This window comes from Agelaius phoeniceus, chromosome 1 (genome assembly GCF_051311805.1).
Source record: "Agelaius phoeniceus isolate bAgePho1 chromosome 1, bAgePho1.hap1, whole genome shotgun sequence".
NCBI lineage: Eukaryota > Metazoa > Chordata > Aves > Passeriformes > Icteridae > Agelaius > Agelaius phoeniceus.
The window spans coordinates 104,389,238-104,409,385 of record NC_135265.1 but is presented as its reverse complement, the minus strand read 5'-3'; the positions used below and the strand labels follow the sequence as shown (position 1 = coordinate 104,409,385).

At 37.0% G+C, this 20,148-nt stretch overlaps 1 protein-coding gene across 1 annotated transcript; it reads right to left on the bottom strand.

Moving 5' to 3' along the window:
• Window positions 1-303: 303 nt before the first annotated feature.
• On the bottom strand, window positions 304-19,863 carry AKAIN1 (A-kinase anchor inhibitor 1). Its single transcript, XM_054634899.2, has 2 exons — window positions 19,575-19,863; window positions 304-4,602 (listed from the first exon to the last, which is right to left on the bottom strand). Exons 1-2 carry the CDS (start codon window positions 19,588-19,590, stop codon window positions 4,412-4,414), a joined length of 207 nt encoding a protein of 68 aa, XP_054490874.1. The 5' UTR covers window positions 19,591-19,863; the 3' UTR covers window positions 304-4,411.
• Between the last annotated feature and the right edge of the window lie 285 nt (window positions 19,864-20,148).

Below are 20,148 nucleotides of genomic sequence, written 5' to 3'. Positions count from 1 at the left end.
CACTAGCTGGTGTTTCTAAATGGGGTTCAACTCTCAAAGCGCACAGGAATATTTTCCTTAAACTGTCAGGAGTGTCTTACTCTAACATTTTAGAATCAGCCTAGAATAACTGAATTCAGTTTCCAGCTTATGTAAGAGTAAATTTTCTCTCTTTCTGTGCAAGTTCTACATTGAGCTACTGTCACAGTGCATGTGAATGAGTCATGATGATTTGCCCCATGTGGTCTTCTGCTAGAGGCAAAAGGAGGAGAAAAAAGCAAGCCCCAAAAATGCCAACACAACTACAACTCCCACACAAACTCCTTCTCTTTAGTACATCATTTATTTTTACTCATCTTTAGTGAAAGAAAAGATGAAAACCACACCAAAATGGAACATGTAACACCTCAGGGGTTCTAATGAAAGCCAAACTATAAATGTCAACTATTGTTGTTTTAGTGTTAGAACTAGCAAGCTCGTACAACAAAATCCAAGTAGTAAGTCACTGGAGGAAAAGTGATGAGAAAAGAAAAGCTGCTTATGTTAATTAAACAAAGAAAATCTGCCTGACAGACAAGAACAGCTTAGAAACAAATGAATTTAAAATATGTATCTATTTCTTGGTGTTCCCTGAGCACACAGATAATATATGTGCTCACCCATTCAGTCTTAGGGATTAAAGAAATCACTGGGCATGTTGACTAAATCCAGGGAAGATGATCTTTAAAAACAAAAGTTCATGCATGTCCACCTGGTGTTGTGAATGAAGTTCTGGAAGCAAAGAATAGAGATCTTACTTGTACTTGTTTTGAACAGCAGGATACATCACAAATTAAAAACCTATTACCCAAAATAGGGAAAAAGATTCTGCCAGACCACACCATGAGGCACCAAAACCTAATGAAGAGAAAACCCATTCATCAGGCTCCATCAGTACTGCTGCTCACTCCTTACTGAAGCAGTGAAGAATACATTTACTAATAGTTCAGGTTCTCCTCCCACCTCCCACAAACTCTTTTGGCAACTTGATCCCTGTGTTGTAGGAACCCCATTGTGAAAAATACTTTATGTCAAGAGTCAGGTTTTTATTAATTTAATTTCTTCTCAGACCTGAGTGGATAACCAAAGGAATGGGTGAATCACATATTCTTTCAAGAATTCATTTTACTTCCTTTTATATTTTATACTAATTGAAATTAAACTTTTTTTTAGCAAAGCCTTCAGTAATGACACATTAACTGTGTATTTGACATAGGCACACATTTAAAGAACAACTGCAGCATATTTCATGGTAATCATATTAAGAATAGTTACAAAGAAATTTTATGTACTTACCATTGTAAACATACTATAATCTGAGACATTGAAAAATATCACCAGAAAAAAATAATCATACATAACTTGAGTAGAGTCAGTCAATCACCAAGACTTCTAGGTGATTGTTTGCTATTGAATAAACATCCAAGAATTTCCAACTCATAATATTATCACAGAATGCTTTTTTATTTTTCTGAAATGACAAAATTAATATGGCTGTTTCCAAGTCACAGTTGTTGGTTTTATTTATTTTAGAGCAGAGATTTCCAGTGTAACCACACAGGACCAAAAACTTGATGTACGGTGGCATTTAGTAATCTGTTACAACATCCTGCTGTGGCCATGTGAATCTCCATTTAGGCATTGCTGCTTTATTAATCTTACAAAGAAGAGTGCATCATGATAATAAAATTGTTATAATCAACCTGAATGACAACATAACAAGCATAGTGCAGGATAGCCACACACACATGATTCCTCTGCTCTTATGGAGTTGTGATAAATATAATTTCACATATTTGTACAACATTTTACTTACCACTATAAGTGCTAATAAGTGGTAAGTTTGTTTTAATTACTTATAGATACCTTTTTGATTGCCTTGTATTTCTAAGATATGTATTCTTTTGTGCTGAATAATGCATCAATTACTACAAACCTCATGAGCACAGAGTACTTCATGAGATTGTCTAATAAGCATATAAGAAGCCAAGGCTCCCAGCCATTTTTTATTTTCCAAGATATTAGACTTCTGATGGCATTGGTATTCTGACAATGATGGACATGACTATTAAACAGTTGAGTAATAAATAGTGTGCCTAACAGGACTAGGGCAGTAGCAAAGGGACAGTAAATGGATATTGTAGAAGTGCACAGTGGGAGGAGGAGTGGAATAGGCTCATATGAAGCAGTGGCAGAAGAAGTAGCAAAAGCAGTGGTAAAGGCCCTGGATTTTGAAAATCTTCTTTTGCCAAAATGATTAATTAAAAAAAAAAGGCATAAAAAGGAACAGTTTCAAAAATACATGAAGGTTATTATCAGTAACAAAAAACCAAAACATAAAAAATCAAAACCAACAACAACAAAAAAACCACCCAACCAAAAGAAAACACCTAACCCAAACATATTTCAAATGTCTGGGGACAAAAAGCATTTAAAAAGTAAAATAATTTTGAAGAAGTGGAGATGTTCTGCATCTTTCCTTCCTGCAGCATGGTGAGTCCATGGCAAAAACCATTTTGCACCACAGAGTCTCTCCAACAGGTTTGCTCTCTCTCATCCACCAGACTTGTCTGCTCATCAGCCTCAGAACTGAACCTTTATTCATGATCAGTTTTCTTAGGCTCTCAGAGAGAAAAATGCAAAGAGTGCTTGAAAAGAGTTACCTCCCAAACAAAGGTGAACTGGTGAAAAAGCTAATGGTTAAAAAATCCCTATTACAAAAACACATACATACCTCAGGACCCAACTACTTTCACCTTTCAAAGTTTGCTTGAATAAAAATTCACCCAGTGTCTACAGAAGTGAACCACCTGTTACTTGGAATCCAGGTCAGTTTTTATTACTAGATTATTTGGAACACTTTCAATCATGTTGAATTCCTCTTTGCATTGTTAAATGAAAGAAAATTGAGCTAAATCACTGTCTTGTACGAGTCAGTGCTGTTAAATTTAAAAAAGAAAAAAAAAAAGAAACCAAGCAGATTACCAAGACTTAATATTACAGTATGTGGTTATTCATGATTAAGCCTCTGTCTGAGAGAAGGAATCCCAAAATCATTTAACACAAGCAACTGGACACAGTAATAGCCAATTATTTAACCCACAGTCTCTTTGAGGATCATCTAGCTGAGTAGAAAAGCCATTAAGAAAGTTTTGCAGGGCATCTTCCTCTTTGTATTTCCAGGTGTATTACTACAGGAATTCATTTGAAGCAGAGCTACAAGCCACTTCTGGAATTAAATATACTGTTATTCATTTCACATGTGTAGTAGTGCAATCATCATTACATAAAGGGAGCAATAAAAGTGAAGGGTACATTTATTTACTTTGTATTTTCAGAAACATCATGGATTTCTTCAGCTATATAGAGCAGTTGAAAGGATAAGCTCTATATCACCAGCTTCACGCAGTGCTATTTAAGTTGAATATGTAACAACTGCAAATATCCAAAGTCACTTTACACCCAGCAGGTGAGACATACCTACCATGACAGAATTCAGATACTGTATATTTTCATCCTTAAAGATATTAATATATTTAACCCCCCTTTTTTTAAGACACTTCAGTCTTCACTGTCTGTAAACCAAGACTCAGAAGAATTGCAAAACTGGAGCAAATTTTGGCCAAATCCTTTTCTTCACATGAGTTCCTTTTCTTTCAATACCAAGAAAATTAAAAGGAATAGTTGAGGCACAAGTGATTTTTATGCAGAAGTATAGAAGTATTTAAATAAGTAGACTAAAACTTCAGTATTTATCTTCTTTTAAAAAAAGACATAGATCATAGGTATATGATCATAGTCATAGATCACAGTCACTGCAGTCATACTGGATTGCTTTTTTTTTTTTCCCCCAAGATGAAAAAATACACTGGTTCACAGAACTTACCAAATCCACTTTATACTGCCATTTCACATAGTTCATATCTAATCAAAGCAAAGTACAAACCCGTGCTTCAAGGGAGCCTGAAATCATTCTGCTACACCTGACAATAAATGATTTCTTCAGCCAAGAGAGCTTCAGTGAGCCCAGTAATGCAGAGAAGAGTCCGTCCAGCTGAACTGACGTAAATGGTGCTCACAGAACTTAGCATGAAAGTGCACTGGCAACAAGCTTTTGAGAATAAGCTCATATCTTTAGAGCTTGTGCTTGAAACTACTTTTACAGCTATGGTTATATTGTTTCTGTTAAGAGGCACTGCATAAATATGGAGTTATTCATCTAATGCACTTAGTATTTCTCAGATGAGGACTATTGCAGTTTTTCCCTATGTCTAGGTGTGATAATACTTTGGTTTGCTTTACAGCAGTAGCATTGCACTAGCAATACAGCTGATACTAAAGAGAAGGCTGAAAACACTTGCAGACTGGAGTAGAAAAACCCCAATCTCCTCCTTTACTTCTTTTCATGCTTCTTGGTTAGTTTTCCTCTTTCTAGTTGGAGGCTTGTACCGGTGTTTGTCCGCTTCTCCTTTTGCTGGCTCTCCTGGGAAACTTGTTGCACTGCTCGGAGGATGGCAGTCTGCACAATCTGCTTGCTGGCAATCTGCAGCTTAACTTCATCTTGCTCCAGCCCTGGCTTCTCACCTGCCAGAGCCAAACAAAAAAGAAAAGGAACTAAGAATTTGGGGCTAGTCCATGAAAACGTGAAGGACAGAAAAAGAGGAGGGGGGAAGCAAAATCACAGAGTGACTGAGGACAGTTTATTACATAGGAAACCTGCCAATACTGAAGAAGATAAATTAGGGAGGAAAGTGCCTGTGCGTGCTCAGCACCACAGGACTGAAAGAAGGGGGAGATTTTGAGTCATACAGCTCAATTACCCACTCCCCAGCACTGGGGACAGCTGTAACTTCACAGCTGAAACAAAAACAGATGTGTTATGCAGTAAGACAGGAAAGGAAGGTTTTCTCATGCAGCTGTGATTCACATCCATTTTGTCTTGAGCTGTGCCTCTGGATAGGGAATTGGACTTTATTTTGCAAACCTTATATGTATTCCCTCACCACCACATAGAAAAAAACAACTGTTTCATTAACATTTCTTTTATTTTTACTTCAGATTAAAAGCCCTCATCTATCAAATCCCAATTGACTTCAAGGTACAAGATTTTGTTTAGAGTAGCTTTTTAACCCTTAGAAAGATTTTCAAAAATATCTGCAAAACATTAAGAAATACTCAGATCCCTGTAGGTAAAACAGAGAACATTTTCTATGACAACCTGTCAAATACATATTTTTAAGTGAAACTTCCTTGTTTGGCTAAAGTGTTAAAACTTGGAGAAAAATGATGTAGTATGACTACTGACATCTGGGAATGAAGAAGAGTAGTTTATGTTAAGAGGTTTGTCTTTAAAAGTATTTTGACTCCTGACATAAGTCTCAATTTGGACAATATAGAATAGTCTGTAATGGTCACAGCTGATACTGATTTAAAAAAAGAATTCTTATGTGCACTTATTGGCATATAGGAAATCAGTTTCTAATTGAAATGCTTAGCCTAGGTGCTACTGACATCACTAGATTTGATTTTAAAGATGCTCATCTCAGTTCTTTCTTAGTTAACTGTTATGCTCAAGTATTTCATGACATAGGATTTGTAGTTTACTGTCTGTTTTAATTACATATATTAAGAATTGTATCCTGAGAGAAATCAAACAGAGTGAATTAAAGATCAGGTGCTTTTATGAGAGGTGCGTATCTGAAATTGTGATGAATTCCCAATGTTCAGGTTTTTTTCAAGGAAACTTAACATAGAAAGAAAAGAATCACTTGATTCCTTAGGGAATATGCCATATGCTTGAGGGAAGAGACAAGGGGTCTTGCACCTGGGTCAAAGTAATGCCTAATATCAATGCAGACTGGGTGGTGAATTTATTACCAGCAGATTTGTGGAGAACTTGGGGATACTGGTAGACAAAAAGCTGGCTTTTGTCTGGTACTGGTAGACAAAAAGCTGTCTAAGATGGCTTGTAGTCCAGAAATGTATGCTGGTCTTTACAAAAAGGGCATGGCCAGGAGCAAAGGGAGGTGACTCTACCCCTGTGCTCAGCTCCAGTCAGACTGGTGTGCTGTGCCCAGGTCTGGGGTACTCATCACTGTAAAGAAAAGTAAGAGGTTAAAGCCTGTGAAAACATAGAAAAAGTGTTTTAAACTCAAAAAGCTGACTGAAGAAATCACTTGAATTCTTGGCACAGTCAGCTTCCCTGATTCAGTTTTTTCCATTCCTCAGCACTTGAAACAGTGTGGTTTTGGACGGAATTAAATGTTATTTAACAGATCAAGTATAGATAGTTCTTTACTACTCAAATATAAACTCACATTTTATCACACAACTAATTAGTCTTCTTGCCTGGCTGAAAAAGATCAATCAACACATCTGATGTTCAGGAGATAAATTATTAACAAAAGCAGGGATAAACATAAAATTCTAAATAAAAATGAATATGTTGGAATAGACAATGAGGTTATATGAAATGTAAGAAATTTTCCAATCCTCAAAGCCACAAACCCCCAGAATATAATTGAAAACATACTGTGATTAGGCACATCGCTGTTGAAAATTACTCAGTTTGCTCTCCTTAGGGATGCTTTGTTATTTATTTGGTCCTTGCCAATTAATCTACAAAGTCTGATGTTTAAATATTTTTACTTTAGAAAGGTCATCCATAGCAACAGTCAGTTGAACAAAAAGAGATTTCAAGTGCATTTCTCTCTGGGCTTTTCAGTTGTTTATTCAGGAGCAAAACCTGTCTGAAAGCACCACACAGATAAGTGAGATGTAGAGTATGTCTGCTCAGCTCTAAGTCATTAGATGATTCTTTTATTTGCTGAGATAACCAAGAACAGAGAACTCAAAACCTCTGGACTACCTCTGCCCAGCCTCTGAGGGTTTAGGTATGCACAGAATGGAAATGAAGCAGCTTGAATAAACTTAATTAATATTTGTGTAAAATTGTTAGGATGATAGCAACCCAGATAACAAGAGATAATTGGCTTCAGACACAGAGAGAATCAAAGTTGTTGGCCCGGGGTGATGTGAACAATGAGACCATTGGCAGCTTGTGTGGACCATCTAAATTAGAAACCAAGTGAAAATGATAGTTATTTTGGAGGGTGATATCTGACACTGTGTTTGACCCAGGTCTGAGCCTGTGTTGGGACCATTATTTGTAGGAGCTGGACTGCCAGAGACTTCAAGCAGTCAAAAACAAACATCCAGCTCCCCTGGGTATATCGTACCTATTAGAGCTGGTCCAACAGGACGTGATCCTGGGCAAGTGGTTCTAGATGACCCTGCTTGAGTAGGAGCTGGGCAAGATGACCTTTAGAGGTCCCTTCCAACCACAAACCTACTCCATTCCTGGGATTTTAGCTGGCTAGGCTGCGATAAATCACAACTTTTCCACTTCCCGAATGAGTAAACAGCAGTTTCCCAAAAAAGCATCCCCACTACGTCCTCTTCTTCCAATTATTAATTTCAAGGAAAGCAGTTGGAAAGTTGTTTTCTGAGAAGCTCACTTATTTATTGATACACTGGACCTACTCTGAGCAAGAAGAAAGGAAAGCAGAGATGACTCATACAAGAATCCCAAAGGGGCTGAGCTGGAACATATCTGTGTCCACCTTGCTGAAATACAGACTGCTGTGGACATCCAGGCAGAAATTTGAGTACCTATAGAATTAATTAGGCACTTTAAGAACTGCACTTTTTCAGTCAAGTGAAAAAAAAAAAATACATAGCTCCTGCTGGCTAAGTGTTTCATGTTTAGCTAATCAAAATGAGAGTTACTAAGATGATAAAATATAATTCTTTTTTACCTACCATTTTTTTAAGATTTGAAGTATAACTGTTAAGTTAAAATTCCATGACAAATATGTCATTTGAAGTAATTTCCGGGAAAAACTTGAACAACATCAGAAACACATGCAGCCTATTAGTTTTCCTTCTCTAAAGACTACATTTTCCTCTTGAAGTTAGAAAATCTTTACTTGTTCTCTATCTTTGGATGCTCGCCCCTCACACCCAGCACCCCAATTCTGTAAATAAAATACTGAAATATCTGGGTTAAGGGATGTTAAATACAAACCAGCAATTTTATCATCAACACATGATGAAGCCTCTTTAGCATGTTTTTATTACCTTGTGCTACTCTCCATAAATTTTATGCCAACTAACTCAGCAGATGAAAAGTAACTTTTAAACACTGGTCTGGTTCTGCAATCCAAAATACAGTTTGAGAGATCCAAAACACATCAAAATCTTGGACTGGCTGCAGGAGTCAGTCACATATTCCATTTCTACCTAAAATTAGAGGCATGTATCAGTGCCTTGAAATTGGCTTGCTTGAGGATGTTTCCCATGAAGGGAAATATGACAGAAGTTTGGAAAAAGAATAAAAATATTTGAAGTAAATTCCAAGTATTAATTTCAATTAATAGAACTAATATTAGTTTAAGTCTAAGGACTCCTTGCGTGTAAGACTTTACATCCTCTGAGAAATTTCTACACTATTTAATATTCTAGAAAGTTATACATGGAAAAAATACACTAAAGAGAAAAAGCATTTAGACATCAAATGTTTAGGAAATTTACTCTGGTTGCACATCAGCCTTCTCTCATTTATACACTTCATTTTCTTCAAAGTATCCTGAGTCACTTCCTTTCTAGCCTGCAATCAAAGTAGTCTCCCACACTTTCTGTTGATATCCCCTGGGGCTATTTCCTTTCAGCTAGCTAGAAGTTAAATTTATTTCACCTTTATAAAACACTCCTAATAAGTAACACTCAATAATGGCTGATAAGTTTGAATCAACAACTAAGCTCCCTGCTGTACATTTTCCTAGGATTATTTGGAATACTATCATGAAGGTAAACTATGACAGGCATGATCTTGCAAAGATGCAAGTCTATCCCAGATCCACTAATGCTGTCAATAAACAGTGAGGAGTTAAAGACCTTTACACTCACCTTTCCTCAAAGCTTGTAACGTTTATTGTTCCTGTATGTTGTATAAACCACTTTGAATTTTAACTGTATCTAAAAATAAGAATAAAAATCACATTTCCCTAAATAAACTTCTGGTCAATTTAAAACTCAGAATTACGCATAATGCATTCCCCTGTTAGCTATAATTTAAATTTATGCAACAATTCTGAAGCTGAAAGAGCCAAGAAGTAAATATATTTTTTCTTCAAATTTACATAAGATTATACAGGTATAGTCTTTAACTAAAAATTTACCATTAGTTTTACAATATATTGCTTTGGATTGCAATAATTAATGATTATTCTTTCCTGCAGCATTGCAACATTAGAATTAGTTTTTAAATAAGAATTATCATTATTATTATTTTTAATTCAGGAAAAATGAAAATTTTAAATGGAATGAAAGTATAAATAGACAAGACCATGATGATTTTATTTCATCAGAAGGTCCAGTGTGGATGCATGGGAGCTGTGCATACAGCAAAAAGCTGCATGTTATTATGTAAATCGTGTTTATAAACTACAGATTTTGAAAAACCTTACAGAATCTGGCAGGTTTGTAATGACATCATGTATGTGTGAATGTTGTAATAATTAACATTAACATTCTTTGCATCAATATTGATATTCTTCTACAAGAAACCAAGCTCAGTTCTTTAGCTTCCCTTTGCCATTAGGCAGTAACATATCTCTCCATCTTGTTGGCCACAATATAGAAGTTGAGCCTCCTCTGGCAAATATTTTGTAACCTGTGAATTGAAGTGGTTAAGATTTCTCCTTCTTTGATTTGCTTTAGAGGTTGGTGCTGGGATTTCAGCACAAGAAGCCTAATTTGAAGAAGAGATTCACAATCACAAAATGTTGATGAGTCATGTTAATTACATTCAGAGTGAATGAACATGGCAATCAGCCAGGGCTGAAGACTTCACAACACATGTGCACAAACCAACTTTGCACATGAGAGTCATTAAAATATTCTACAGAATTAGAAACCCAATTTGTCTCAATGTCAGTAATGGTGCGAGCTCAGAGACCTCATTAAAAGGTCCTACAATGAAGTTACAAATTTAATATTTAAAATAAAAAAATAGTAATAAATGTATTCTTAACTGCACTAGAGTTAATTCTGTCGAGTACCATTTCTCATGCTCTAAAATAGAGCCCAGTGAGGTCCTGACTAATAGCTGTCAAGCAGCAGGAGACAGTACTCACTTACCCTGACTCCTTGAGGAAGAGAGGACACTGAACATATCAGAAATGCCAGAAATACTTTAATGTAGGATCCTGTGTTTTTCCAATTTCCTGACATGCTGTGTGCAGGGGATTTCTAGTGAAAGTCAATGTTGCAAAGTTAAGGTTCTGTTCAGGTTTATTTTCTGCCCTAGCCTCATACCCAGTTCTTGCTGTTAAGCCAGCATGGAAGAGGGACTGTGTCATGAAGGGGGCCAGCACAGACTACTTTGCTCTTCAAAACAAATTTTAAGAATGAAGCTGGAATAACTATGCTCTGAATACAAATAGAGGAGGAATATAAAGGCAAAAGAGAAGAGCAGAAATGCAGATAAGCTGTCTCAAAAGACATACTAATGTCTACACAGCAATACTTCATTGTACCTTTTTATTCAGACATTAGCTATATCTCAACTCAGGTTTTGTAATTTTTTTCCACTGAGTTTTTATTCTTTCTTAAGAGATAAGAATATCTGAAATTCTCTTTGGGTTTTTTGCTATATATAAAGCTATCTTTTTAAAGACTCCAGCAAGTTATTTAATACAATTTGAAATATGCCAGTGAAAATGAATTTTTTAGATTAAGAGATTGCTGAGACCTCTCTATTCTTAAGCATTTTTTCAATGTTTTAGTAAGATTTCTTGCCATAGTTCAATAATATTAACTAAAACCAGATTATACACTTCAATCTATATATTTTCTAGGTATTTTCACATATAGGAATAACTTCACTCCTTAAGGACTGCGTCTTTCAGCTTTGAAGTCTGAATGTAGTTAAAAATATTAATCACTGACAATTCTGTCACACCAAAACTCAAAAATGCGATACTCAGATTTTGGTCCCAAAAGAAATATTTCTGAATTCAACACTGTAAACTAAGATTAATTTAACAGGGTTTTTGAGTCTTAGGCTGCAGTTCAGTGTATTAAAAAGAAGATATTCCCTAAAGAGCATCTGGGACCAGCTGCTTCAAAGTTAATGAAAAATTTATTTTCTCTTCATCTGCACAATTTTCCTACTTCTTTTAGAGAGCACGTTGCAAATACTAAAATAAGAAACCTCTCTACACCAAAAGCTGTTTCTTCTAAGGTGGGAGAGGTCCAGTGGCACAGGTGACCCTTATCATAGAATCATAGATTGGTTTGGGTTGGAAGGGAGCTTAAAGAATATCTAATTCTAAATCCCCTGCCATGGGGCATCCAGAACCTCTCTGGGCAACCTGTTTCTGTACCTCACCATGCTCACAGTGAAGAATTTCTTCCTAATATCTAATCTAAACCTTCCCTCTTTTAGTTTAAAACCACTTCCCCTTGTTTTATCACTATCTACCCATATAAAAACTCAATCTCCCTGTCTCATAAGCCCTTTTTATGCACTGGAAGGCTCCCTGAAGGTCTCCCCAGTGTCTTCCCTTCTCCAGGCTGAACAACCCCAACTCCCTCAAACTGACTTCATTGGAGAAGTGCTCCAGGCCTCTCCTCATCTTTTTTTTTCCTCTTCTCTGAACCCACTCTAACAGGTCCATGCCCTTCTTGTGTTGAGGATGCCAGAGCTGGATGCAGCACTACAGGTGGGATCTCACCAGAGTGGAGTGGGGGAACCACCTCCCTTGACCTGCTGGGCACACTACTTTTGATGTAGCCCAGGATATGGTTGGGTTTCAGGGCTGTAAGTGCACATTGCTGGCTCACATCCAGTTTTTCATCCACCAGTAGCCCCAAGACCTTCTCATCATGGCTGCTTTCAATGAGTTCTTCCAGTCTGTGCTCATCTCTGGAATTTCCTCAACCCATGTGCAGTACTTTGCACTTGGACTTTTGAACTTTATGAGGTCCTCAAGTTTGTCCAGGTCCCTCTGGACAGCATCCCATTCTTCTGCTGGGCCAACTGCAGAGCTCAGCTTTGTGTCATCTGCAAACTTGCAGAGGGTGCACTCAGTCCCACTGCCTGTGTCACTGATGAAGGTATCAAAGAGCACCAGTTTCAAGATGGGGCCCTGAATGACACCACTCATCATCTGACCCCCTCTGCCTTCTATTTTCTACAGTTCAGGTGCTCAGAGATTCCTATCTAAAAAGAAAACATTAAGCACAGAAATCTACATAACTTTTATGTAGGTCTTCTGAATCTGTATCAAAAAGCTCATTTAGATCCCCATTGAAACACAGCTTTTGTGTTAGAAGACTTTCAGTATCCACCACTGTAGAGCATAAGCAAAGGGCAAGTTTTCAATGGAAGTTTATTTTGCTAGCTGCTGTGTTTGTGTTTCTACAAATTTTGTGGGTTTTGGTCTTAAAGAACTATATATAGGTTAATTAAAATTTGCAATATCTGAACCTGCTTTTCTTTTTAAGTGTAGAAAATAGGGAAAAGGTTACATGAGCTGTAAAAAGCCAGCAAAAATTCTGCTTTAGCCAGTGAAAACACCCTGCTACATTTTAGATATATTTCAATTTATACCAGATTATTCAGAGTCAAAAATTGAATTGTCTGGCCAAATGTCAGGTGAAGCAGAGCCCTTCTCTTGCTCTAAAATAAACCCCAAACCTCATAACAAAAACCCCCAGGAAAAAAAAATCCCCCACAAAAAGCCCTAAATTTGCACATGCACAGCAGTACAGAAAAATTTCCCTGTTTATTTTAGAATGTGAGTGGAGTATGAAAGCTGTAAATGCAGCTATTAGCAACTGAGCCTGAGATTATATATACTCATATATATATATATATATGTATGTATGTGTATATATATATATATATATATATGTATGTATATATATATGTATATGTAGATGTAGAATCTCAAAATTACAGAATATGCTGAGTTGGAGGGGACCCATCAGGATTATTGGGTCCAACTCCTGTCCTGTTTGGCACAATCCCCAGAAGTCACACCATGTGCCTGAGTGTGCTGTCCAAATACTTTTGAACTCTGTTAGGCTTGGTGCCATGACCAGCTCCCTGGGGAGCCTATTTTAGTGCCATGACCACCCCTTGGGTGAAGAACCATTTTCTAATATCCAACCTAAATCTCCCCTGACACACCTTCAGGCCATTCCCATGGGCATATACACATGCATGTATATGCACAAAGTCATGATAGAAAGTAAAACACAGATTATATAAACCTAAAAGGCACCTAGAAAGACCAAAACCCTTTTTTGGAATTTTTAATTTCGTAGCTGTAATCTTGACAGAATCTCTCTACAACAGGATGCCATCACATGTTGTTTTCTACTCTTGGAATTGATTCTCTGTCTTCCCAGAGAAATATTTTCTGCTATATTAAGAAAACTTCAAGACAAAATGTCATGCCAATCAGCAAGTATTTAACAGAAGTGTTAATGGATATGCAACCCTTCTGTACTGATAAATCATGAGTGGATTCACTGCCCAAAGACAGAAAATTTAGGATTATTCTATCAATACACATACTACAAAGTGAAGCAAACACAAGTAATCCACAGGAGGTTATGTCTGCCTCACCACTAGTGAAATGCCTGAGTAGAACATGGCTCATTTTACTTCTTCAGGCAAAAAAATTTCAAACTCTCTTGAACGATGAAAGACAGCATCTTCTAGAAACACAACTACAGGATTTGCAAGGGCAGACAACAGAAACACAGAGCTCACCTCCCCTGACTTCCATTGCAAGGCACTCTAAAGGAAACTGAAGCATTTTAGGGCTATTCAAGTCAGCTTTTAATTTCTGCTAACATCAGTAAAGACTCTGTTCCAGTTGATATCCACTAAATTTCTGTAGAATCTTTCAAGTTGTTGTGTAAAAGACATGATGTACATGGCCAACTAATAGGCAAAAAACTTCACAAAGGCTATGAATAAATTTGAATGCATTGCTTGCAAATAATTTTTGTTTAACCTAGTATTTGTAACATAATACAATGCATTATGTCCTTAAAATCTTTAATAGACAAGATTGGAGGTATAGAAAAAATCTACCATTCACTGTATTTTACAGTAAGGGCATTTATTTCCATTAGCACAATAAAAATTATACGATTGGAATGATATTATTTATGTCTATAACAAGTAAAAGAAAACAATTCACCTTCGAGAACAATGACTTGGAGGGACAAACTCTAGAGGTCAGCGTAACTCATTCCTTTTCGACATTTACAATTTGACTTTCCTGCTCAATAAACAGTTCAGTAAGGATGTTAATAAGGACTATATCACTTATTACCACTATCTCCCAACTATGAACAACTCCTTCAATATAGGCCATACACAGCCACTGTGATAACAGAATTCTTCTCACACCTAGGATTTAATCCAGTGACAGCGAAGTGAAAGGTGCCAGCCTCACTTATTCAAGCCTTCAGTTCTGTTAAATATTTGAAACAACAAATTGTGTGCCATTTTTAAACACTATGTTGAATCGTACTTTAAAGAAAGATTGTACCTAGGACTGCTGATTGTTTTCTTAACTTGCTAATTTCATCACATTTCTGAATATCTATGAACTAAATTTCTTTCACCTCACTAATGAGGTCTGCTAGTGGAGTTTCACAGCAGGGGAAAGATGAATGTGTCACTGGGAAAAGGTCAGCACAAGAAACATCTTTCTTCAGCAAAAGAGAATAGGGAATTTCCTCCTATATGATTTCTTCCTACCAGGTGGCAAACACTTTGAACTATTGTTGAGAGCTGTAAATGCATTCAGACACTTCTGGGCAGCAACTGGCCTCCATACTCACTACCAGCCATAACAAACACCCAACAAAACCTCTATTATTTCAGACTGTATGAGGCTGACAAATAGTTTTGCTTTTCACTTTCAAATTATGTCCTACACACCGACTTTATCAACATTAAGCTATCAAATAAGAATCCTATATTTACACACTTTTACATTTTTTATTAGAGATTTTTGGGAGGGACTGCAGAACTTAGAGCAGTAGCAGAATGTAGCACAGCAGTTAATAAGGACAATAACTGTATCCTGTCTTGTTCTCATGGATGAAAGGCACTGCATAACTGAGTGCCAGAGTACCACAGTCAGCACAAACACTGGAGATATCCCACAACAGTGTACCTTCAAAGAATTAAAGTTATTGATAGCAATTTTTGCATTCATGAACAGGCCCTTCCATACTGTCTTGATCTGGTTATTGTGGTCAGGAATCTGCAATAGTACCTGTAACACTGTAATCAAAAAAAAAAAAAAAGAAAAATTAAGTCAAGAAATTTCACATCTTCACATTCTGCAACACAACAGGTTGTTGTTATCCCAGTTTTTCCACTGGAGAAGATCAGGACTATTCAGACCAGTAAGAACATCTGTTTCAGTTTGCAGCTGCTATTTCTTCAATTGCAGTGTAATGAGATTCCTAAAATGTTTGGTACAGGATGCGTTTCTGATCTTCACTGTCATTATACAAGTCTGCTGTGTTGCTCCCAGCTTAAAAATGTCAAGAACAGCTGCACTGATGAAAAGCTCATTGAAAACCTACTGGTGTTGCTGTTGCATGAAAAAGGCGCTGAGCTGTGAACATTCTGACTTCTCTAATGTCTATCTTTAAACTTTGTGTTCACACTTTTTTAACATAAAAATATTGATACAAAAATTAATTCTATATCCTCCTCCTCCTTCTAGAACTATAGGGTGTTGAATAAAGCATCTGAGTTTCTAGTTATAGAGAAACTGCCAGGTAAAAAGAATTCTTCAAATTAAACTGACAAATAACAAGATTCACCTGAAAGATGAAATCACACAATTCAAAGCAGACACAAGCTTAAGAAAGGGAGTGTTTGACCTGAAACAACCTGTCAATGTAAATATTCCAATCTTTTTTGAGGTATTCAGTTCAAAATTGATTCCTTTCTAAACTATGCCAACAAACAAACAAACAAATAAACAAAAAAACAAAACCCAGAAAATCACAGCTTTGTACTGGATGAAACAATTATGGCCTGCAGTGATGAGACTCTATTATTTGGTTACTTTATTTATGGTTTTACAGAGTAAGAGTAAGACATGTGTTTGAGTGATTTGTGCAAAATAGTATCAGAAAAAAATTCTTGAAGCATGAAAAACACCTTTGTATTGTGTTTGTGCAGACAAATCATAAGTAAATTTTATTTTTTTTTATCTTTGCATTAGGAAAACATTTTGGAAATGAAAAGAAGCAAGGAATATGCCCAAGGTAATTTTTGGAAAAGTGAAATTTTGCAAAGAAGTAGCTTGATTAACAACATTTAAAGTTACTGTTAAATCTGGTAAATGCTGATACTGGAAGTGATCACATCATGGTAAACTAATGATCTGCTATCAGCAAAAATCTTGCTGCATAATCTAATTTTTACTAATGTATTAGAACAAATAAATGTTTTAATGCCCCTTTATTTCCTACCTCACAATGGCATATATTTAATCTGTGGAATTATTTATAGTTAGCAATATTTTATAGGCTAATCTGGTACTGATATTTTTAAAATTCTGGATTATACCATCTTCTAAATAAAATTTAAGAAAAACTTTTTAAGATCTGCCAATTCAAAATTATGACTTCTCTCTGCTTTTTGGTCTAATCCTTGAAATTTCATGGTTCTCTACTGCAGTCTCATACATACTTCCATCCTTACATGCAATTTAAAATAATATATTGTTATATAGTTATTGTAATCTACATTTCAAACTGCCTAAAGCATTTCAATTCAGGAAAATTAAAGAAACTAAACCTTGTAATGTGTAGCTTGTGTGAATTTCATGTATCATCCCCCCATTCTAGAGGGCAGTACAACATGTGTGAATTATCCAGGAAAATGAATGCCCAGACATCTCACAGAGCTTGGACTGCATTTCCTATACATCAGCACATCATTAATCAATCAGCACAAGACAATGCAATGAAGCCTCAGCCAAATTAAAACAAGAAAAGGAAAAATGCCCTCCTAGTTCCTTTTCTGGAACAGTCTCAATGTTAATTTTAAGTGGGAAGAATATGAATAAATGTAGAAAATGAAGAATACCTTTTTGCAGTACACTGTCTAAAATGAGCCAGGAGGTCCAATTTTGGCATGGAATACTGGCCATTTTATTAGAGTTTTTCTATCTAACTATTTATCTATCTATCTATCTATCTATCTATCTATCTATCTATCTATCTATCCATCTCAGTAATAGCCAGGCTTCTTTGGAGGCTGTTTGTTTTTGTGCTGTTTTGTTGTGTTATTTTTCTCAACACAGGAGATAATAAGTTTTAGGGAGTTGAAGATTAACAGGAAAGTATGTATTCAGTAAATAGTCAGTCAGCTTCTCCTTTTAAAAAGTAATTTAAACTTGATAAGCTGCTTCTACTTAACAGTTTATAAATATAGTCCATTAATTCAGAGTTCCAAAATAATATGTCCAAGACCTTAAGAAAAAGACCATCATCCTTTTCATCTGCAAAATCTTTTCTTTGTTGTCAGCTAAATTACTTCCATAATTTTTATTTCTGGAAGAGAATTTTCTTTTGATTGTTGTTTTGTTTTCTTTTTTCTATCCCATCCTGGAACTTTATAATCTGACCCTAACCATTTACAGTTAGATAAATCTTTTACTTCCTCCTTCACACCCCAACAAATAAATGGAACAGAAAATGAGGTCATTCATCACAGTAAGATAAAATCAGAAAGTTGACAGAAGAAATGAAAGTCAGTTTCTTAGTAGACTTATAGTATTTTTACATCATATGGCCTTAAGTACTATGAAGATGCTAAAGATGCATAAACCTCTTAATTTCTTTTTTTAATATCTGGTGAAGGGATAATGCCAGGGCAGAGCTGATTTGCAGGGAAGAAAAGCAGTAAAAATTGGAATCTACTCAGGCTTGCTCTGTTTGAACACAATAGATTGTTTTATCGTCTCTTTTACTAATTCCCATTTAGTTGCCCTAAGTATTTTATGGCAATATTTGCAAGGAGACCATGGGCTTTTCTTTGAGTAAAGGAAAACTGAAGAATGACTATATAAAACAGTTTTAGACAGAGGATTTTTTTTCCATCTATGGATTAGAGTTGTGAAAAGAACAATTCATGCAGTTATTAATGAGCTTTGGGCTTTGTTCTCCTTCAGTCTTTGGATAAAAAATGTGCATGCTTTCATTATTTTAGCGGTAATCTCTTCCTGAAGTATTCCAGTCCCACAGAGCATTTCAAAAACTTGTACAGTTAATGGTGACAGTGTGACAGACAAAAGGAGTTCAGGAAAGAGCCACTAATGCTGAAGGTGTATAACAAAAATCAGTGGATTGTTCTATTAAGACAAATAACTTGATCCCAATTTCAGAGCATGATGTAAACATGAACATATGAAATAGAGAGCAACCAGGCAATTAAATAGACAAAATTAATGAGATTGTTAAAAAGAGATACTGTTTTTTATAAAATTTAACTGAATTGGGTAGCAAAGTTAGACCCAAGATTTTTTTTTAATACAAAAGTGTAAAACTTTTGGATTCTTACCCTTTCAGAGATTGGATATAGAATTTCATGAAAGATAAAACTTCTGTTAGCTTTGCAAAACAAAAGTATTAATAGTTATTCATTGTCAAGTTGCAGCATTTGCTTTCCCTTTTCTATTGACCCACTATTTTACTGAAAGTTATACATCTTTAATGAAGTTATTTTCAAGTCATGTCCCTACAGAAGATATTACTCATGACTTACATTTACACCCTGGAGCTACTGGGCCTCTCATCTCTCTCCATCCTTTTCTGAACAACCAACTGCCTATTTCCAAGCAGAATGTACCAAATCCAATTGAAAATTGCCATAGTTTTGCTTCTTTTATGAGTTAACACAAAAGTATACTATGCACTAGAGATTCTGCTCTCTTATACAGTGAACTCTCACATTAGACATGAACTGCTGAAATCTTCAATTTAGCTCCAGTAAAAACTAGACTAAACAAACTTTCTGTTCTTTTTAATTCAAATACTTATTTTATTTTGAGGGGGAGGAAAGAGGAAATGAAATTTATAAATTATTTCCATTAGTTTCAGGGATGGTCATATTAGCAGCCACTGTTGTGGGTGCAGAGGGGGATTCACTCTCCAGTCACTGAAAGGCCACATCCCCCTTCATGACCCTTTAGTGCAGTCTGACAAGCACAGCACCCTTCACACTTCTACAGGAGGCTCCTGTCCATGATGAGAACCCTCATAACCTTCGGATCCACAAAGAAATTCTAAGCTAAACATCCTCGTTTGAACCTACCTGCCTCTGCCTGCTGGCAGCTCTGCCTCACCCATTACCCACTCCCCACAGCACCTCTCCGGCACGGCCGGGGCCTTCCTGCGATGCTACCCGGCTGGGATCGGGATGCAGCTGTCCTTACCTGGAGCGAAAACCATGGTGCCGCCAGGGCAGCACGGCTCAGCACCTCAGACAGCTCCCGGCCCCGCTGGGATCAGAACCCGGCCGTCGCCCGGCCCCGCTGGGATCAGCACCTCGGCCAGCGCCCGGCCCTACTGGATCAGCACCTCGGCCAGCGCCCGTCCCGCCGGGCTCAGCACCACGGACAGCGCCCGGCCCCGCACGGCGGCGGAGGCGGCCGCGGTCCCTCCCTCCACAATGCGGCGGGGCGGGGAGGGGGCCGGGGCGCTCGCACGGACACACACACACACACACGCACACACTCTCTCTCTCTCACACACACACACACACACACACTCTCCCTCCCTCTCTCTCTCTCTCTCTCTCTACCAGGGAAGCATCACTGCCATAACTCCTTAGCCTGCGGTGACAGCAGGGGTAAGGGCAAAAAGGAGAAAGGCAGCAGCGATCTGCCCGGCAGGGAGACTGGCTAATTGCTCCTAATTAGCCCTCTCGACAACAGTCCCGCTGCCTGACATTTTGGGGTGCGCTGCTTTCAATGCAAGCTGACAGCACTGGTAATAGGCTTCAGCAAC